Source organism: Jaculus jaculus, chromosome 4, assembly GCF_020740685.1.
Source record: "Jaculus jaculus isolate mJacJac1 chromosome 4, mJacJac1.mat.Y.cur, whole genome shotgun sequence".
Lineage (NCBI taxonomy): Eukaryota > Metazoa > Chordata > Mammalia > Rodentia > Dipodidae > Jaculus > Jaculus jaculus.
Genome location: NC_059105.1, coordinates 173246246 through 173268437, shown reverse-complemented (window position 1 = coordinate 173268437; position 22192 = coordinate 173246246). Strand labels below are relative to the sequence as shown.

The window sequence follows — 22192 nt, the reverse complement described above, 5'->3', positions numbered from 1 at the left end:
ATCCCCTTAAATCATAATCTAAGCTGTGGGACTTGTTATTAGCATTCCAGTGAGATGGATAGTAGAATTTATGTTTCCAAGGGATTGAGCAAAAGCCAGTAAGAGTTATGGGGAAGAAAGTGTGAAATGGCTGCATATTTGGGATCCAGTGGTGGGCAGACCAGGAGAAGGAATCCACCTCTGACTTCTTTTGCCCATCACCTTGTGATTGTGGCTTTCAGATGTCCCAGATTCACCTCCTTTCCATTACACCGTGTTCATCTGCCATGACTATCCTTCCATTACACTTGTTTTCCATGCCCCATGCTATCTTTTCATAAGATTAACTCAAATGACCAGCTCAGATGGTGGCATCTAGTTAATTTACATTACACCCAAGCTTTATAGCAGGTGGGCCTTTTTGCATTGACTTAGCAATGCCTACAGTAACGTGTCCTCCAGGACTAGAATAACTGGTCTAAATGACTCCTTTGTTTGTTTGAAGGGAACCAAAAAGAAAAGGCTCAGATTCTATGTGACAATACCGTTGAGGCATACACCTTTGTAAGGCGGTCTTAGAAACCACACCCATTACAGCTAATATATATGACCATATGTGATATATGCAGTACTGGGACATACATTATATACACATACATACATATGCACACATAGATATTGTATAGACATGTAGCCACATAAATATAATGTATGTATAACAGCTAGAAAAGCCTCTGTTTGTGTGTATATGCATATTTATCAGCCTTTTTACTAAAATGATTTGGGAGATGGATATATAAATATACTCACAATTATATGCTTCAAGTAAAATACTTATATTTTAAATTTTATTCTAATGGCTTTTGAAAATAAATTTGGAGAGCTTACTCTTGCTGAACCTATATACCAATTTAAAAAAGCAATGCTTCTTTGTACTCAGCAAAATTTTTGGCATTAGAAAACAAAATGCAAATTAGATGTCAGACTCTCAAAAGTGACTTTTATTATTCAGAGGATAACGGCTGTGTTGGGGAGGAGACCGGTGTGATTCCATTCTTCCGAGAGCTCTGTCGGGGTCACCGACGTTCCCTTTTGGAAAACTCTCGTCCTGTTTTGGAAGCTGTAAGTGGGAAGCACCTGAAAATGAAGCTATTCCTTCCATCCCCTCAGGGGTCCCCCACCTTCTGGGAGTCACCTCTCTGAACCTTGTCATTCCTACTCACCTGCCGCAAGAACCACTCCTCTCTTAGGCTTCTGTTTTGTGATTGTTTTCTTCTAACTTTTTGTTCTCTTCCATATTACCAAGGTCCTTGTTCACATGTTTTGATGCAGTCCTGAAGAGAATTAAATAACCATCACATTCATGCATAAAATAAAAAAAAATTAAGGTTTTAATTGGAAAGTATCTGTAAAAAGTAAGGGTTTCTCAGATTTGTTAGTAGTTTCCTAACTGCTGACCAAATACCTGAGAGGAAGCATCTTAGGGAGAAGAGGGGTTTATTTTGGTCCATAGTTTCAATAGCAAACAGCACACCGCGGAAGGGAAGGTATGACGGCAGGAACGGCGGTGGGTGGGGGTGAAACAGAGGGAAGCAGGATCAGGACGATCCCCAGGGTCCTGCTTCCCCCAGGAGAGGTCTTGCGTGGAGGCACAGGTGATCCACGGTCCTCCCCAACAGCCACCAGCTGGAGACGAAGTGATGAAACACACGAGACTCTGGACATTTTGTAATTAAACCATCTGCTTTGGCCCCAGCGGACCACGGGCATCTCATGATGCGAAGTGCACTCAGTCCAACCTCAGAAGTCCCCACGGCCGTTCACAAACTCCACACACAGCTCAGAAGTCCAAAGTCTCTTCTGAGACCCAAGGGAAGCCCTGAACGGTAATACCCTGGAACACCAAGAGCCAGGTGCGGGCTTCCGAGGCGCAGAGGGGCAGTGAACGTCTGCCTGTCCGAGGGGCACGGGGAGCGAAGGAAAGCCCCACTGGATCTCAGCAAGAGTGAAGCGCAGCGTGGCAAACGCTCAATTCTTCAGATCCAGGTTTGGAACTGGTGCTTCGGATTTTGCCACCTGGGCCCCACATTGTAGCTGGGGTACCCCTTAAAGTTCTACCCCCGACGCCCACATCTTTTTGACCAGCTGCGATCCCGGCCTGCGGCTTTCCTCGGCAGGCATCCCTCATATCCCACATGCTCAGGAGCTCTGAAACTGGGGACAGGGCTCCGTGACCAGGAGGTCTTGCACGGTTCGCACCTATAAAGCCAGCAGCATGTAGATGGCACTGCGAAGTCCCGCTGCCATCTCAGAGTGGCCCACAACTGTAGTGGCATCTGGGCGCCTTGGTAGATGAATGGGTGGGAATACTTTCCTAGGCTTTTGTTGTTGTTGTTGTTGTTTGTCAGGGAATCTCTAGTGTGGCTTTCTCCTTTCAAGAAAATTTGTATTTTCACAAGTTAGAGCCTTCAGTGGGTGGGGTTCTGCCCTCAGAACACCTTTCCAGGGAAGAGTGAGGTTTCTTTTCAGTAGGGTTTATCTCTTTGTCTCTTCAGTATTCACCAATGCTTTGCCAGCTTCAGTCTCATTGCTTATAAATTTAAACTGGTTCACAAACCTTTCCTCTCTAAGCTTTACCATTCTTTCTTCTTTTTTTTTTTTTAAATTCTCTTTTAAGTCAGGCAAGATGGCACACACCTTTGATCCCAGCACTTGGGAGGCAGAGGTAGGAGGACTGCCGCGAGTTTGAGGCCACCCTGAGAACACAGGTCGGCCTAGACTAGAGTGAAACCCTACCTCAAGAAACCAAAAAGAAAAGAAAAAAAATTTTGCTGTAGACCTGAGTAAGAGTAGTGAGTAATAACTGTGACATAGACTGAATACAATCCTGCCTTGGAATTTTCTTTAAACATATTAGTCTATTCATTTTAGATTTGCCCCTTTCCAGTTTCTTAAGACATGAGCAGAATGTGGCCAGATTCTTTGCCTGAGTATACCATAAACAGCCTCTAGTACAGTTCCCAATAGAGTCCTCGTTCCCCCTGAAACTTCATGAGCTGGGTGGGCCTCTATCTCTAATTTTTCTCTTAGCATTATGGTCTCCTAAATTCTCACCAGCATGGCTCCTTAAGCTTGGCTTCTGCATGGTAGGGTTTCTCTTGCCCCAAAGTTTCACATTCTTTCACATTCCTCCCACAAACCAGTTCCACAGACCTACGAGCAGTATGGCCAGATTTATCACAGCAAACGGCCCCACCTGTTGCGTGTTGCTCTGACAAGAAGCAGCTTAAGGGAGGAAGGATTTAGTTTTAATTACAGTTCAGGAGAAAACGTCCTGTCTGGCAGGGAGGACATGGCGGTGGGAACAGGTGGCCCAGAAGTCACGTCGTATCCCACAGGCAGGAAGCAGAAGGTGAACAGGAAGTGACGCCGAGCTACAAAACCTCAAGTCTTACTCTGTGTTACCTACGTCCTTTAACAAGCATCCTCCTTCGAAAGGTTTCATAATCTTCCAAACTAGCTCCACCATCTGAGGACCATGTGTTCCAACACACGGTCCTATGGAGGATGTTTTACATTCAAGCCACACCGTCACAGTAAAGGCCAGGATGAACACTGCCATGTCTGCGCAGCTGGACTGGTAAACAGCACCTCCTGAGATCACTAGCCTCAAAGCAGGGTTACAAACAGTCAATGACAAGAGGCAAGACCAATTGAAACTTTACGATATTTTGTTGGAGCATAATGTCAGCGGGGTTACTTTCTCCCCGCTGATTTTAGTCAATGTTTTCATTCTTGGCATTTTCTGCAAATATATTCAGAGAGCGTTTCATTATCCTACTAGACATTTGCTGCTATGCAGCCCAGTTGAGCTAATGCAGCATTTATGTTCATGTGTGCTCTTTCACAAAAGGAGTCACATCAGCGTTATGGAAACTACAGCTGATCAACAAAACATGGGGAAGGCAAAACTAGAAAAACTCTGACATGACGGCTTTCCACTTGTGTCCCCCAGACCAACAGTATGAGCATCTCCTGGGAACTGCAAATTCTCAGGGACAGCAAGAGAACTGCAGAAAGGACAGAAACGACCCTGGGGGAGGGGGCTGCAGTGTGTCAGAACCTCCTCCTGAGACCAAAGAGAAAACCAGAAAATGCCACCAGGTCGGGCAGCAATGGGACTGGTGTCTGATCCCTTTCATCCACAACAGCCCCCAGTGTCCTTTGCTGCCTCCAGTCTAGCACTCGACCTAGGTGGGCTGGCCTTTGGGGGTCCACCCTGTGAGTCTGCAAACCCATCTTAAGCCCTTACCTACCAGAGTCTGAGGAAAGAATCTGTTTTTGTTCCACTGTTAATGCTTGTAAGTGCTGGTCTCTGCTCTCTCTCTCTCTGCCCTGTGATCCCTGGGCACAAGTATGTCTGACTATCCCCCCCCCCCAAAGCCAGGCTGGGTAAGGTAGAGCAGCTTTTCGGCTTTCTTCTGTTTTATGCTTTGGGGTACCTTCTCACTTTAAATTACATTTATGATTTTCCTCTGATCTCTGAGTCTACCCTGTTTGCATTTTCATTAAACTCTGATCCACCACGTAGGAATCTCCTCTAGATTCTGGGCTGAGTGCCTGTGTACTTTCTCTAAACTCTTCTCTTTACTACCCATTTCTCATCTGACTTTCCCGGTCTCTGCTTTGGTGCTTTCCCTCCACTGCTCTTCCTTAAACCATTGCCACCTACACTTGACAGAGTCTAAATCTCCCTACATAAGCTCCTTGGTTTTGTCTTCCACATGCTTGTGGCTCTGCTCCAGCCCCTTCCTAGACCTCCGTTTCTCTTAAATGAGCCCCTGAACCACACTGTGCCTTCCACACAACTGTGTTTCTTATCTTCCATGTCCTGTGACTCTGCTCCAGCCCTTTCCCAGACCCCAATTTTCCTTAAACAAAGCCTACAATTTGTGATTTCTCCCTAAGTAAACGTAATAATGCATAATTTATCCCCCTCGAGTCTATTTTATCTATTCTTTGTGAAAAGTAAGATAATGACCCCAAATTGGGGTTTGTAAGTTTTGGGAGACCCCCTCCTGAACCTCAAATTCCTGCATCAGTCCTTCACTCCCTACATTTTCCTCTAAGTACATTAGGGGATCACACAAGCATGGTGCTGTAAAATATCATCTACATAATTCCTAGTAATGCTTCTACTTTAGGCTTTTAAGTAATAATGTATGAGTCTCCGAGTTAAGGAAGCTAAGGACAGAATATGCCACATTCCCCTTAAGAGTGTTTCTAGGCTTAAAATAGAATTACAATATAATTGCTTAACTCATTTTTCTAAGAATTAGATCTTTGTTAGGGAAAGAGCTGCAAAAAGTATAATGTATTTGTAAACAAGATGAAGCCTGAGAGTGAATTGGGGCATTCATTATAGGTAACACGAGCTGAACTTAATTTGTGATTCTAAAATGCTTAATTTATCTCAAATAATAGTTTCCAAATCGATTCTAAGGCAGTAAGGCAACTTCAAATCCTGGAAAACATGCTCAAGTTCATTATAAGCAGTAGCATTTTACAGGATACAAATTCAGAAATGTGTATGAGGCAATATCAATTTTTAGTCCATCTGTAGTTCAAGATGGACTCAAACTTATATTGCATAAATAATTTCATCTGTAATAAAATGTTACATCATAAAATAGATAAAATATTTTTCCTCTTTTTTGCAAATGAATGTAAGAATAACATAGATCTCACACATACATATAGTTAGAATTACATCTGGCAAAGAGCTTGTCTCCATTTTGTCCATGCTCTTAGACTTATGAGAACACGCCTATCATGAATTTAAAGATGATGGATTAGTTAATCTGATGGAGGAAATTTCAAGATAGCCCAGCATTGAGGCATTGTATGGTATTGCTAGCTGCTCTGAGTTACGGTTACAGTAAGAACTGGAAGCGGGGGAAAAAAAAAAAATAGAGTGAGAAAATCTGCAAAACTAGCCATTTGGTCAGAAAAGTTCATAGAAAGTTGGTGCACATGGAGGTAGTTTGTGAGGTCAGTATCACTGAAAACAAGTGATGAAGTTTGCATCTGAATGATAGGAAAGAAACCTCAAGGCCATCTGTGGAATCAATGAGATTCCATAGCCAAGGGAGTAAAAGTGCCAGGTCGTTTTAGGACGTTATCTTGAAATAAAGAGACTCTGGGTTCTCTGACATGCACAGTCACCAAGGGAAGTGTCTCCTGAGCTTTAAGCAACCAGGCAACTAGAAGCACCAGAGCCCAGTCCATGGTGGCCCAGAAACTCCTCAAGTGAGCAGAACTTGTCCATATGATGTTGTTTTTGCGAGTGTGCAGAATCCAGGTGTCTCAGGGTTGTAAAGCCTTCCACCTAAATTTCAAAGGCATCAGGTTCAGATGTTTCCAAGCAAGCACCCCAAGACAGCGGTACGTGAAGCTGGGGAGGTGAAGCCAATGATGCGCGGAGACAATCAGGGCTGCAGAACGTGGCTGAGAGCTGGGAACGGCTGAGGTCCGAGGGACGCAAAGGTCAGCATCCTTTGGAGAGCGCCTTCCACCAGCATGCATGCTGCTAGCTGAGCATGAAGCTACAGGATTCACCATTTGCTCTGACAGATGTCAATCTTGCCTTGGATCTCTGCCGCCTTTCACACCCCGTTCTTCCCTGTGGAGCAGGGATCTGTGCACTCTGCCCTTGTGTCTCAGAAGTACGGACGCTCTTTTTGACTCAGCGGGTAGACACGACTGGGGGTATTTGTGCTGGAAATAGTCAGCGAAACTTTGAGGCTCTGGGGGAGAACAGCGTGACTTTTGGTTATATTCTGCCCAGTTATAGAATGCAAGGCGGAATTTTGTCACGGCTCATGTTATTTGGAGATGTGTTTAACTGTCAGTCAAGTTGACAATGGTTTATCTTAGCAGTAAAGCTTCATTGGATGGAGAGGCACCTAAGGCAGAAGGTTTGTTGTGAATTCCAGCCAGACTCAACTGACTGCATGTGAAGAGAGGGAGGGAGGGAGGGGGGGAGGGAGGGAGGGAGGTCTCAGGAAATCAGGTAAGCTCACCTTACACGTGTGTCAGTCAGAGTGCTGCCAAAGATGATCGGAGCATGAGCACTCTGACCTACGCGGTGCTTCAATTCGTTTGGACTCGAGAGCGGAACAGATCATCAGTAAGTATAAGATCAGTAGCACCACGAGAGGTGAGGCCCAGTGAAGAAGCAGTCACTGGGAGCGCCTTTCTGCTTCGGACTTGGCCCTTGCCCATGGTGATCCCACCCTGCTTCCTGTGCCTCCCTCCACCACAGCAGTGTACGTGACATCAGGCCCAGCTGATCCAAATAATACTGACCTAATAGTTTTATGTCTCAGGTATCTGGCGTAGCAAAAATGTGACAAACTGCAAGTATAAAAGTTGGAGAGATGAGCTGGGATGGTCTCTAAGGCTTTAAGAAAGTTTGGAAATCCTTGTAAAGATTGCCACGCTGAAGATGAGCAGTCATATAAGCTAATGCCGCTACCATGTGCGCAGCCCTGTGAACTCTGAGAGACTAGGTCACGTGTATAGGTAGCACTGAACTCCAGAAATGAAACAACAGATCTCATGTGCCCTTCCAGTCATTATGACCTCCCCAAAGTAACAAAAGAGGGTTGCACTGACGAGTTTTAGTTGTTCTTGTAAGATATGGATAAACTGAAAAGCGCCATATGCATTCATTGATGTTCTGCTTTTTGTTAAATCTCAACCTGTAGTTTAAAATCACATTCGTTTGTGACATATATAATGGTGTACCCAGTAGGGTTAAAACACAATTTCCTTAGGTTTCACTGGTAATGGGCATAGCTGCTTACTTTAAGGCTAGGGTTTTAATTATACATAATGGCTATTAATTTATGCCTCCCGTGTTTATGTTTTTATTTGCCTTAACTATTCATTTTCCTGTTTGTGCTCTAATCTGAGTGGTTTTCATTGACCTATGTTTCAGTTAACTCAGTTTCTGTCCTGTTGTGGCCAATTTGCTTCCAAATTCATCCATTAAAATGTTAATTATTACATTTTATTATATTTAGTTTCTCAGTGGAGGGTCTCACTGTAGCCCAGGCTGACCTGTGTACTCTCAGGCTGGACTTGACCTCACAGTGATCCTCCTGCATCTGCCTCCTGAGCATGCACCACCACATCTGGCCTAATTTTCAGTAATAAAATGACAATGTGATCATAAAATATGTTTAACTTTCTATTTCACTCATCTCCATTGACTATGTTTTCTATTTAATGTTACTTATGGATATTTTTAAAAATTTATTTATATATTTGCAAGCAGAGAAAAGGAGAGAGAGAGAGAATGGATGGGTGTAACAAGGCCTCCTGCTACTGCAAATGAACTCCAAATGCATATGTCACTCTGTTTTTATCTGGCTTTATGTGAGTATTGAGCAATCAAACCTAGGCCATCAGGCTTTGAAAGGAAATACCTTCAACTGCTGAATCATCTCCCTAGCCCTATTTGTGGGCATTTTAATCCTCTTGCCTGTTAATTATAACATCCACACCATTCAGTTATTTGTTTCTCTCTTCTTTTTAAAAGTATTTTATTTTTATTTATTTATTTGACAGAGAAAGAGAAAGAGGAAGAGAGAGAGAGAGAGAGAGAGAGAGAGAGAGAGAGAGAGAGAGGGAGAGAGAGAATGGGTGCGCCAGGGCCTCCAGCTACTGCAAATGAACTTCAGACGTGTGTGCCCCCTTGTGCATCTGGCTAACGTGGGTCCTGGGGAATCAAACCGGGGTCCTTTGGCTTTGCAGGCAAACGCCTTAACTGCTAAGCCATTCCTCCAGCCCTTGTTTCTCTTTTCTATCTTTCCCCCTTGGTTACATTCATTACTCCTTGAATGCCCAATCCCTTTTCTACAAAGCTGGCCCTATGTACCTATTATGTAAACTGCAGTGGCTCCACACAGTGTGTGCAGGATCAGCTACACTTCCCCTTTCCACTGTGAACACAGAGGGCAAGGGCACAGTCACCTGCTTCCAGCAGGGAGCTCATGAGTTTGGTGCTGAGTTGTCATTTTAGAAAGTCTTGATCTTCTTTTGTTTTGCCATTCTAAAAGCATAGCCCGTTTATACTTTTGATCGAGAAGCTGCAGGTATCCCTGTCTTTTGCCCTAAAATATGGAGAAATTCAGCTTTTCTATTTGACATCTCAACTCAGCTCTCCAGTTAGCTGTTCATCAGTGAAACACCAAAATATGTAACCTTTTTAGTTGAGTTTTTTTTCCACTTGAACATAAGATCACTGATAACAAGGGCTGTATTTTACTTATATTTTCCCCACAGCACATCAATGACTGGGTATTGACAGCAATTCAGACACTTCCACAGGAAAACCACTGCAAAGTCTTGGTCAGCCTAGTCTACATAAGGGGCTTAAGGTCAGCCTGACCTAAAGAATGCATAAAATAATATCAGTATGTTTTTTTCTACATGTGTACACATAAAAATATAATAGCAGGCTGAACAAAATATGGAATGGAAAAATGAAAGCATTTATTTGTAACCTCCTTAGATTTGTGCAGTATATAATTTCATATATTTGAATATATATATAAGAGTAAGAAGATGTAAGCAAATTATTAATTACTGCAACCTGCCAGTGACAGGAAACCACAACCACATACATCTTTCTTTCAAATGCCCCTAGAGGGATAATGTGAAAAAAAAAATCTTAATGTAGACCAAAGGATGAAAGGCTTATTTGAGCAGGTAATATTCACAAAACAGAGTTAAATGAGAAATAACTGGAACTTAATACAGTTCTACTTACATGGTTGCAAGAAAGGAACCAGAAATAAAGTTAAAAGTATTTTGACTGAATCAATAGGAAAAGATTGTATGTTGATAATTGTGGAATGTTAAGTCGCGCAGTACTGAGAGTGGAATTGAGAGGTTCAGTGTTTGAGTTGTACAACGGGCAAGCTTCAGCTCAGTGATCTCCTCAAGCCCTTAGAGGAAAGGAGCAAGTGAACATCTAAATGGTAAAGAAATAGTAGTGGTAAGCACAGTAAGAAACACACTTGGAAGTAACTGACTTGAAGGAAGCAGGCAAAAGGCACGATGAGAAAATGGATGCTGTCTCTATTTCTCTTCTCATTTATTTTATAGGTGGATAAAAAGTGAGTGTTGCGTGATTCTGCAAAGCATGGAACAGAGGAGGGAGGCAAGGAGATGAAGGCAGTCATGCGAACTCTCCCCAGAGAGGCTGTGTTCCTCCAGACAAGCCCTAGCGTCTTTCCACGTATCTGTATGGGGACAACCAGGCTGAAAGCATGCCCATTTGCAATTCGGAGCAGGAAAAAGCAGGCTGCTAGGTATAATGTAAAATGACATTTACAGGATATATGTTAGGGAGCTTCATATTGGTCATTTTTTAAAAAAAAAGTTTATAGATTGTTAGGAAACAAAGCAATAAGAAATGACGAGGAGTGACAGGAAGGAAACCTTCTCTTAATGGCACACTGCAACATAATCACCACTAGCAGTGGTGACGCACCGGTGCTTCTTAGGTATGAGAGCGTGGGCCTCGCCGCGTCTCCACTCACAGCGACATGAAGTCCCCGCCATGGTCACAGGCTTAGCAAGCAGCCGTCAGGGCCCAGCTCCCATCACCGGGGTCCAGGCTCTGCAACCCGTGCTTGACATCTCCGCAAACAGGCTAAGCCATTAGCCACTGTGAGATGTGCCAATTGGAAACACTAGATCTGCCTGGGGAGGAAGAAGGAGCAGTGGGCAGGGTGGGTAGTCCCTGGATGAATGTATACAGGTAAGATCTGCATGCACTTTATGAGTCTCTCCATTTCTGTTACTGAAAGTTCTCTTGTCAGACCTTTGAAAACTGCTCAGGGTGCTTTTGCTTTAGCTTTGAGATTGATGTATGAAATGAGATTGATGTATTAAAACAGAATATGTGATTTTTAATTTTGGAATATTTCAGAGATTTGAAAGAATTACATGGGACAGAACATACCTAAAGATACAATTTTCATTAAACATTTTCTTTAGCAAACTATTTCTCAATGATTTGAAGGAGGAAGGGATTTTTACAAAAAGCATTCATTCTTCATAGATGAATTGATATAAATTATGATAGTTACTTGTCTTATATTTTCTTCAGCAGTACCTCTTTTTGGTCATTTTAAATATGAGAGAAAAATTACATCATAGAATCATAATAAATTAACTTGGGAAGAAGCCCTAACATACCCATTCATTAAGTCTGATGTATGAGGTGGAGTCTTGGCCTTGAGGTTAATGGACTTAGATTTTCATCCTCAGCTGTCAACTCGGAGATGCAAGATGTTGAATATGTTCCTGCTCCTAAGCTCTTTTCCGCCATATAGGGGGAATGACGAGACTGACTTATGTGTTAGGTGAACATAAAGTACAAGTACAGGTATGTTATTGGGACTCAATAAACCGAAGTCAGGGAACTGTTATCAACAGTCATAAGGCGACTGGGCTGCAGAAGGAAGTTTAAAATCAAGTCTCAACTCCTCACACTTTTCTGCTGATATTTTCCAATTACAGTGTACTTTCTATGAGCTCTTTTAGACACTCAAGAACTCCTTCATGTCTACCTTCCTTTGAAAATAGTGCTCCTGTTGTAACAACTAGTTACTAGAGGAGGCCAGGATGCTAGAGGAAGTAGGAAAGTGAAGGGGCAAGAGCGTGCACCCAGCACAGAGCGTCACTCTAGGAGACATAATTTGGAAAGAAATGATAAAATATTGTAATAGAAATTTGAAGTTGAAATACCAAACTAATGCCAACATCAAATAATACATAAGTGAATGCTTATGAAATTTTTTCAAAAATAGGAGATACATACATACACACACACACACACACACACACACACACACACATACATATAGTGCAACAAAATCTCTCAGAATGTGAAAAAAAATCCTTAACTCTTTCTCATTCTGTGATTTCTATTGTATAGTATTCCAAATTTCCCCCCCAGAGGGCTGGCATTGGTGGGTGCCCACACCGCACAGAAGGACCACTTCCAACAGCTTCCATAGGAACCTGTGCGGGCAATGAGGGTCATGTCCAAGGTGGGTGACAATTATTTTTCCATTTCCTCTGGTTACGGCTCTCATCAGAGTGGGCCAAACTTAATGCAAAGCCAGAGGTAAAGAAAGGAGCTCTAATACCTGATGACAGTTGTCAGCAATTTCTTGATTTAGAGAAATAGATAAAGAATATATAGTTGGTGTATATGTATGTGTGTGTGTGTGTGTGTAAGTGTGTGAACACTCATGCACATGTGTGCATGTCGATGCCAGAGGTGGTACTGGGTGTCTTCTTTCGTCACCATGGTAGTTTTGGAGAGATGGTCTCGCAGTGACCTGCATTCAGCTCGTGCAGCTGGCCAGCAAGCTCTGGGGCTACTCCCATCTTCAGCTCCCTAGAGCTGAGGTTCCAGGCGGACTCTGTCACATCTAGATTTTAGCCACCACTCCCCAGGCAGCACTGACTGAAATAGAATTCAATTACAGTAATTTTCTTTTTCCTTGCATAGTCTTGTTCCAAATATCAAGAGGCTCCCAGGAAGAGCTCCAGAAAGGCTGAGCAGTTTCTTGTGGTTTCAGTGACATAGGTATGTGTGTCCTGAGGATCTTTATGAATGCGTAGCAAGCACCTTCTTGCTAAGCCATAGCACCATCCCAACAGGTTCTCTTATTACAACCGCTTTCAATTCCACATCCTTAGGATTTCTAATATTCTACAGAGAAATTTCTCCCTTAGGTAAGGAATGCTTAGGTCCTCAGTAAAAACAATCAATCAATCAAACAAACAAAACTAAAACCCAACCTTTTCATCACATCTAATTGCGAAATAGGAAAAGACTGGTCAAAGTAAATGTAAGATTCTAACGTCCATGAACACAGGAAGTTCTGACGTGCACTCCACATCACTGATCATTGTTACTTAAGGTTCATGACATGGAGACGGGACCCAGCCTGGCTCACAGCAGACAGTGGGATATTTTTCCCTTTAGCTTGGAAAAAAGTAATGAAATCAAACATAATTTCTAACTGAAGACCACTGCATTCTGACACGAGCCCCTTCCTCTGAAGACGTCCAGGTTACATGCAGTAGGAGGGAGGGCCGCACATGGCTCTGCCCTTTGAGTGGCCAATGACCCACTGATTAACCAGACGCCCTGGTGCTGGCGCTTCATCTATTCCCTTTCTGGTGCATTATTTATGACTGGCTAGAATAATGGGTCACTTTCTTTTTATCCTTCTGGCTGCCTGCCAGGTTATGAGTAGTAAAAGAGGAGGGAGCCAACACTTGGCTTACTCTGCCTTTAAAAGCAAACGGAGAGACTCTGTCATTCCTTATGGGGGCAACCGTCCTCCACAGTAACGGATTAACTACACGCAGGCCAAGTCACGCCTGAACTGTTAACTCATGAATAGTCCTGGTGAGGTGCCAAAATAGGTGTGGATTTGTACGGGATCCGGAAGAAATACTTTTTGGGGAGGTTAAGTGGGATTTACTGTCTTAGTTTATTAAATTATCAAATATTTTCATCAAAGTACAAAGAGAGAGGGGGACCAAAACAGAGGAAGGACAGTATATTCAATGTTCACACAGTAGCAGAGGCGAAGTCACGGGGGGGGGGGGTGTAGGTGCTGAGCAGTCTTTGTGGTTTATTCACGGGAGTCTCCCTCTTCCCCTCCCAAGCCACCGCTCCCCAGGCAGCACTGACTGAAATAGAATTCAATTACAGTAATTTTCTTTTTCCTTGCATAGTCTTGTTCCAAATATCAAGAGGCTCCCAGGAAAAGCTCCAGAATGGCTGAGCAGTTTCTTGTGGTTTCAGTGACATAGGTATGTCAGCCAATTTAGGACTATCTTCATTTTCTTCTGAGAGAGTTCTAGAGCAATATAGCATTATAAAATGCAGACTAAGAGGATATTTGTCTTTTGTGATTTCTGTAGTATATTATGCTGTAATTTTTATGAAAATGCTATGGTGGACCTAAGGCAAATCGCATAGCAGGTGTCTGTGTTTCTCACACCGAGTAGAGTACACTGGACAGACAGGTAGCTGGCCCATTCTTGCACCCAGTCGGTGACAAGTCTATTGGGTCTATTCAAGACCTACCACCTCCTGGAAAATATGGTCTTCATAAATTTCTGAAGAAGTTCGGCTAAATCATCCTGCCTTATCCTTTTCCTCGAGTTTCAGCTCTTATTTCTTTTTCACTACTTATGCTGTAAGGTATGTGTATTTATATACAGAATAGTAACTTTTGCTTCCTGCATATCTAAAAGTGATAGTTGAAGGACATAAGGAAAAAAATTAAAAAATCATTTAATTATGTTGTTCTCAAGTGTTTTTCTTTTTAAACAAGTAGATATAGAGTGGACTTAGTTAATGTTATACCTGGTGCCATAAGTTTGTACATGACATGCCTAAGAAACAATTGGTCATATGCTCTATCAAAATGTATCTTTAGTTTAAAACCTTCCAGTGATAGTTTAGATTTACTATAGCTACAAGTAAGGAGTCCTCTTGTTTCAATTAATATATCTAATCACCACAAAACTTGCCACATACTTCTTCCTGCAATTCTCTGTATGTGAAAAGAGTATTTAAAAAGTGTCTTCCATCAGAATGAGAAATACATGGGCACTTGCTACTTTCTAAGTCTACCAATAAATGTACACAACTTCTACTTAGGAACAAAAGACAGTTTCTCTTATGTCTCCAATGATTTTACAATTACCGATGCAAAGAACTTCCCTTACCTGTTGCTAAAACTTCACTGTTTTGCAAAATACGTAACAAAATTGGTATTGGAAATTCTGAACATGGGCAGGAGAGATGGCTCAGCAGTTACAGATGATTGCTCATAAAACCTGATGGCCCTTGGGTTCAACCCCTCACTAACCTTGTAAAGCCAGATGCACAAAGTGGCACATAAGTCTGGAGTTCTTTTATAATGACATTAAAGGCACTGGCATGCCCATTCTGCCTCTCTCTTTCTCTTTCATTACCTGCCTATCTTCCTTCCTCCCCACCCTCTGTTTGCAAATAAATAATATTGTAAAATCATTCAGAAATTCTGCACTTGAAAGCTCTCATTATGGATTTACATTTCTCAGGACAGTGACTTAGGTGGTAAACACTCACTCATATTACAAAAGACTCATCCTGTCTTGGAGGCACAGGCAGAGTGACTAACCAGGAGTGAGAAGCACTTCCCAAGTCTGAAGCGCTCCACATTCTTGACACCGATGAAAACCTCCTTGCTACGTGGCAGGAAAACTGCTCTTTATTATGCCAATCGCCAATAATATTAACTTGATCAGATTTGGTGCAGTTTTCAATTGAATATGTCATTTACATGAATGCTCAAGTCAGATGTTAAGAGTTGGACTTTATTTAGTGACACACTTTAAAGGAAATACTCAAGGTCTGAGCTAATGACATTGTGAAACTAATCACTCAGTATTTATTTACCCATGATTTTAATTTTGGGTTACTTATAGTAATAACTAATGAAGTCACACACACAAAAGTTATTTTATTCACAGAAGGTCACGTGATGCTTGATAAGATGTTGACCATTGACTAGTGTGACTAAGGTGTTAGAAGTGTTCGCCAGCAACTTAAAATTCATTTGACCACAGTATAGAGGACCAAAGTCTAGTTTCCAGCTTGGTTTTATGACACAGGAGAACTTTATTTCCATTCTTTACTAAATAAAATTACTTTGGAGTATATGAGATATGCTAATAGGATGTCAACATAGTAGAATCTAAGCTATTAGGTTTGTATCTTACCACATCATAAAGGGGGGACAGTGTCTTGATCACAAGGAAAATTGTGCACACTGAGAATTTCTATAAATTATCTGTCTTATAGTAGCTATTTCTTCTGGTCAATTGTTGTATTTCTTTTCACCTGGTCAAAGAGTTCTCTACATTTTCCATATATACCTAACATACAAATACAATGACGAATTTGTAGATAAATGTTCACTGAGCAAAATAGTATGTTATTTATCAAGTGGGATGGTGAATTTTAGATGTCAGCTTGATTGGGCATTGTGATACCCAGACATCTTGTCACATTTCTCTGGCTGTGTTTGTGGGGTTATTTCTGCATGAGACAAACATTGGAAGCCTTAGACTGAGTGAAGCCAATTGCTGCCTCTTCTTTGCCAGGTGGGACTCATTCAGTCACAAAGGTGTGAACTGGGTGAACATGCCTAGCAAGAAAGGTAACTCCTGATTCCTCAGCTCTTGATCTCTGGATCATTATCCCCCTGCCTCCCTCTCTCTCTCATCCTCTCTCTCTCTCACACACACACACATGGGTGTGACTGGCTCACTAATCCATTGGATGTTGATGAAGACTATCGAGAATGACAACTGTTGTTGGGGATGACTGTGCCCCACGTGTGGAATGGACGCCATGTCCATCAGTCACAGCACAACAGAAGATGTGTGTGTGCCATATGGAGAGAGGTAAGAAAAAGGCATTGTGAGGTGAAGTACTTACTACCTAAATATTGTGTCCCCTATTCTAAATCATCATTCATTTAGACAAATAATTCTATTATAATCGATGTAATCACACGCAAATCTCTTACAATTCTCTGCCCGTATCGTAAGATTAATACTCGTGTCTACGTCATAGATATGCTGTAAACAAAAGAGATCTATAAATGCTCATGTTGCTATGGGGCTTGATAATTTCTGAGCTATGTCTTCCTGGCAGAGAAATTTCACTGAAATATCGGAATTGACATCAGCATAGCAGAGACCAAGGTTTCTGATTTGAAAATGATTTTACTTTTGATTTTCTTTTAAAGAAAGTTTTAGGAGAATTGTATCATACAAGAAGAAAATATGAACTTATGTGCACAGTGGTCACTGTGGTGGATATTCTGTTACAAAAACGAATTTCCTCATTTAAAAGATCATAGGCTGAAAACCCATAGCTTTTTTTAAAAAATATTTTATTTATTTATTTGGGGGGGGGGAGAGAGAGAGAGAGAGAGAGAGAGAGAGAGAGAGAGAAAGGGGGAGGGGGAAGAAGCAGAGAGAAACAGAGAATGGATGCACCAGGGTCTCCAGCCACTGCAAACTAATTCCAGATGCATGTGCACCCTTGTGCATCTGGCTTACGTGGGTCCTGGGAAATTGAACCGGGTCCTTAGGCTCTGCAGGCAAATGTCTTAACTGCTAAGCCATTTCCCCAGCCCTGAAAGCCCATATCTTGAACCTAGAAGTGTGTTACGGAATCACCAATGGAGCCCTGGAAAGATGCAGATGCTGGAGCCCTGCTCCCCATCGCTGCTGGCAACACACTCACTGTCAACTAAAGCAGTGAAACGATGAGCTGCGTGGTTTAGGGCACGTGTCTGTCTTATTCTAGAAATGACACAGCGGCATCGGAACGTATGTGGAAAAGGAGCGTCTGGCACGTGTGTACTGACAGCCCTCACCGGCTTGACCCCGCTGTCATTGTAAACCGCTGTTAGGTGGTCCTTAAAGTTTTAGTGTTAAAGTTATTTTATGATTCCTATCAGGTTAATCAAACAATGTATAAGGGATTTTAAACATATATTTCCCTGTCCAATCAATTTTTAAAATATATTTTCTTTATTTGGGAGAAAGAGAGAGAGAAAGGGAAAGAGAGAGAGAGACAGGGGGGAGAATGGGTGTGTCAGGGCCTTCAGCCACTGCAAATAAGCTCCAGACACATGTGCCCCCTTGTGCATCTGGCTTACATGGGTCCTGGAGAGTCTAACCAGAATCCTTTGGCTTTGCAGACAAATGCCAATAATGCCAGTAATCTCTCCAACTCCCAGTCAATTTTTAATTTAAGGCCAAAGAGTTTTTTTCTCTTCTTTATTTGAGACACAGAGAGAAATCAGCAGGAGGGAGGGAGGGGGAGAGAGAGAGAGAGAGAGAGAGAGGGGCTTTGTAGTAAAGTGTCTTAACTGTAAGCCATCTCTCCAGCCCTTTTAATTAATTTTTTTTTTTATTTGAGAGAGAGAGAAATAGATGGGGGAGGGGTGGAGAGGGAGAATGGGGATTTTTTTTTTCTTTATTAGTCCATAATTAGAAGAAACAAAGAGATTCTCACTTCATTGATTATTTCCTTGCTGGCCAGACTGTTCATTGCACAGTCACCTAGTAGGCTTTGAACTATCCACTCATCTCTTCTAATTATTTTTATCAAACTCAAGGAAAAATGTTAGAGTGCTTGACCTTTAGGCAATATAAGCTTTAAAAAAAAAAAAAAACCTACACAAGCAGTGGAAAAAATAGAATAATAGAGTTCAAAATATTGACTAAGAAAGGTTAAGAGGAGAGACATAAAATGACACTGTAGGCCGTGTCCTTAGTGCTGGCGATGTAGGAACCGTGAAGAAAGCCCAGTAGGTCACCCTGCTGTCTTACAGAAATCCTCCGCACAGCCCCACAGCCCGAGTGAGCATCCTCGGTGGACCGTTCTGCCTCCCACCAAGGCCCGCAATGCTACGATCTTCTCTGCGCACTTACTTGGACTTCTTCATATACAGCCAGTAGACGACGCCAGCCACGAGAGCAGCGAGGAGGAGGCCGACCACGATCCCCACGATTAGCTTAGCCTGGTCGTTCACCTTTTCTCTGTTTTCATCTGCAACAAAGGAGAGGCGCACGCAGTTACAGACGGGGCGCCGGTCCCTCGCCAGAGGCCTCCCTGCTAGTGGCGGTGGTGAAGGCTCACTACGGTGATTGGCATGCAAATTTGTGATTGATGATTTATAAGGGTAAGTGTTTAGTGCTCTGACTAGCTTGTTTCTTCTGGCATTTCAGTTCAAGTCAAAATCGTGGCCAGCTAGTTAGGTGACTGGTCCGAGGACGCTGCATAGATCTTGAGCTGAGTGTCAAGGAAGAGGAGCCGGCAACATGGTACCTACCACTGATCTCGTCTGCCTCATCGTGCTCTGGAATACTTACTGAAATGAAAAATGTTAATATGGAATTAAAAACAAAATTTGTTGATATATGAAAGTCACCTTTACCATAATAGAATGAGGTAATAAAACTCAGATAAAATATCTATTCTATAGCTAAGGGTATCTAAAAAAAATCACACTCAATACAGCATGAACTATCTGCAAAGAAATTCATCTTGTTTTGGGGATAAAGTTAAAGGTGTAAATATATAATCTATCATGGAAAATTCACAATTGGAAAAACTAAGTAATACATACAAATTTACCTGGAATACATACTATTTTTTCCCGCTATTTACTACCTTTCAATGGTACTTGCTTTTAGGAGAAATAAATTCTCATCTATGAAGCCTTCAATGCTGTATTTTCTAACGTTGTCCAACGTCTCCTTCCTTTGTTTAGAAGTCACTTTCATCTGTCAGTGTCAAGGACTGAACAGTAGAGAGTTCTCAAAATGGGGTTGAAATGGAGCTTAATGTTGGTGACTCCCTGAAGAGATTGCAATGGACAAGGTGTTGCTAAAGACTTCCAAGATTTGATAGCACCATGACTTTGGTCTTAGAATCATGTTCTTATGGATGGTGCTAATCCAGGCAAACATTCTTCAGAGAGGCGATGTCTGCATCATAGCTACCCATGATGCCAGATCAAACACAAAGCCTCCGACTCCCCCTCTAACACACGGAGTTGGACAGTCAGGGAGTGCTCACTGCACGTGGGAGGAAATGACTGTGCGCCTGGAATACTGGGTCAACTCCTTCAGGGTGTGAGGGTTAAGAAGTTGTGCTCAGTAAATGGGGATGGACTCTCCTTGTAGGTAACACAGACCAGCACTTGTTAAATTGCAGTCTGAGAAGTCATTGAGTGCAGTTATACTTAAATTTTTTCAGTTCTTTTATCCTGCCACTCCATCGGGCCTCTGTGTTCCATTCATAATATTTTAGGGACCATTATCTTTAGAAAATCATTTTCTCCTAGAAAGTTCTAACCATTATACCCCTCGCTTGCTAGCACAGGTATTCCTACTAGCTGAGGAGTAACTGGCAGGTCAGCAGGCATCTTGTGTAGAATTGATGCACATGCCAGGCCAGTCCAGATTTCAGGTGACACCAGAAACATGAATAATAACAATTAAAGATAGTGCATCATTTCATAATAAACACGTTATTCAGACATTGGTGTCCCATTGCTATATATTACTTGGGTTTCAAAACTGACATGATTTAAAAATTATCTCTAAGAAAATTTTATCCATTTGATTTTGGATATAATTCAAAAGTGATATGAGTATAGGAGTAAGTTTTCATTTTAGTTCCTTCAAAATTCATTTTATGAATTCTAATATCAGTTTTGCTACTAATTTGCTTTCAGTTTGTGGCATTCTTGAATAAAATCAAAGTGGGTTAAATGCCATAATGAATTGTATTGAAATATTAAAAAGAATGAACATTTTTACCAAATTCAAACCTGTTTAAAATATTTTAAGATAATCTTTGAATTATCTGTACTCTGAATACAAAATGTACACTAAATTTGAGGAAGTTATTTCTTATCCTCTGCTGCTCTTTGGGAACTATTCCCATCATAAAAGAAGGCCTCTGAGTCATAAGACATGAAATGATTCAAACTGTGAAAATAAGGATAGCACAATAATGGAAACCAGAAAAAAAAAAAAGGAAAAAAATAACCTTATGGTTGATGGTACCAAATGCAAAATAAATAAAACTTACCATAATGCAGTACAGGAAGATGGAACTGAAGATTTTAAACTAATGAAGAATAACTTCAGATTTCTTACTTTTTTAATGCCAGAAATGAAATACTCACTAGCAGAGACATTCAAGGAGTTTACTGTTCTCTCCAGTTGGTTTTCTGCTGTGCAAGTTAATGTAACATTTTCTTCAGGGGAAATGATAATTTTACTATAATACCTGCCATTGATATAAGGAGATTCCTCTGTCTGGAAGAAGAAGGAGGAAGATAGGTTTAGAAATGAGAGAACATTTTGCAAATCTGGGAAGAATGCTGAAATGTCCATCTGTACTTGGTCAGCCATTTACATTTTCTGAATAAGAAAACTACCACATTTTCTTAGGCTTGAGGTTCTTGTCTTTCTGCCCTCCTCCTCACAGTTGCACTTAATCCAGTCAGAAGTCATTTGCTTCAAGTGTGACCACTGTTTCTAGAGCTGTCTATTCCTGAACTTATGCAGATGTTTTACGTATCACCCCAAATACACCCAGCTTGGCTAGTTCTGTTATGTGAGCTGAAACAATGGGCAGAGTTCACTGACAGAGGAAAGTGGAGCTGTCAACATCAGCTTGCATTGAGCTTTGCACATGTCTTTGATCACGTGTGTTCATATCTCGAAACATAGCAAGATAGAGCATTCTGAGTTGCAGGTTCCAGTACAATGGGCAGGCATGAAAACTTTTGAGAGAATGGAATTGAAGCCCACCAGTATCCCAAGCAGATTGACAACATAGTTAGATTAGAGTTCTGAACCCAAGTAATAGCCCAGTTTCTCATCTTTCTTTCAACAGTTGATATAGTCATATTCGTAAGAAGACTGCTGGTAGTATTTTGTAAGTCATAACCCTTCACTACTTTGTACTAAAACATGTGTAAATCATTATGGCTTGATTAATGTTCTCTATGTCCACATATGCACTGCCTAGCTATTGTCTGTTGCTAGCTTTATCCTGATCCTATCCCTGACACTGGCAAATAGGACCATATGTTCACAGGCAGTGACTCTATTTGTCCTTATTTTAAACAGAAATATCTCTTAATATGTATAAGTAAGAAAAGCCATGGTGGCTGTTTATACTCTGATGTATAAATTCTTGGTGTAGAAAAATACATACCTTAATGACTTAATCACCCAAGTTTCCAGAATTAATAACCATGGAGCAATATTCAAGTTTAATTCTTTCAAATGCAGATGCTGACTAAAATAGAATGTTTTCTCCATGGTCTTGGGATTTAAAATTTCTTGTTGAGTCATTTAAAAAAATTTTTTTTATGTAGAAATTTAAGAAGCTAGCACGAGCTTTCTCTGAAAGTACACAGCAAATTTCATGCAGTGACAAACACGCCTACATGTTAGGCACCTACATAAAACTCCACTTGGGACCAAGAGCTTCACAGAACAAGAAGAT

At 41.6% G+C, this 22192-nt stretch overlaps 1 protein-coding gene across 3 annotated transcripts in view; it reads right to left on the bottom strand.

The window, feature by feature from the left end:
- Positions 1-22192, bottom strand: part of Alcam (activated leukocyte cell adhesion molecule) — a 199802-nt gene that overhangs the window by 2775 nt on the left and 174835 nt on the right. Inside the window, exons 12-16 of one of the 3 annotated variants that reach the window (XM_045147416.1) lie at positions 20859-20991; positions 18993-19031; positions 18592-18709; positions 1203-1313; positions 960-1099 (exon numbers count right to left, since the gene is read on the bottom strand). In XM_045147416.1, the coding sequence (XP_045003351.1) occupies positions 1226-1313; positions 18592-18709; positions 18993-19031; positions 20859-20991 (378 nt within the window). In that variant the 3' untranslated portion in view covers positions 960-1099; positions 1203-1225. Of the gene's footprint in view, positions 1-959; positions 1100-1202; positions 1314-18591; positions 18710-18992; positions 19032-20858; positions 20992-22192 lie in introns of those variants that run through there. The other 2 variants (XM_004670447.2, XM_045147417.1) reach the window with 2 other exon arrangements.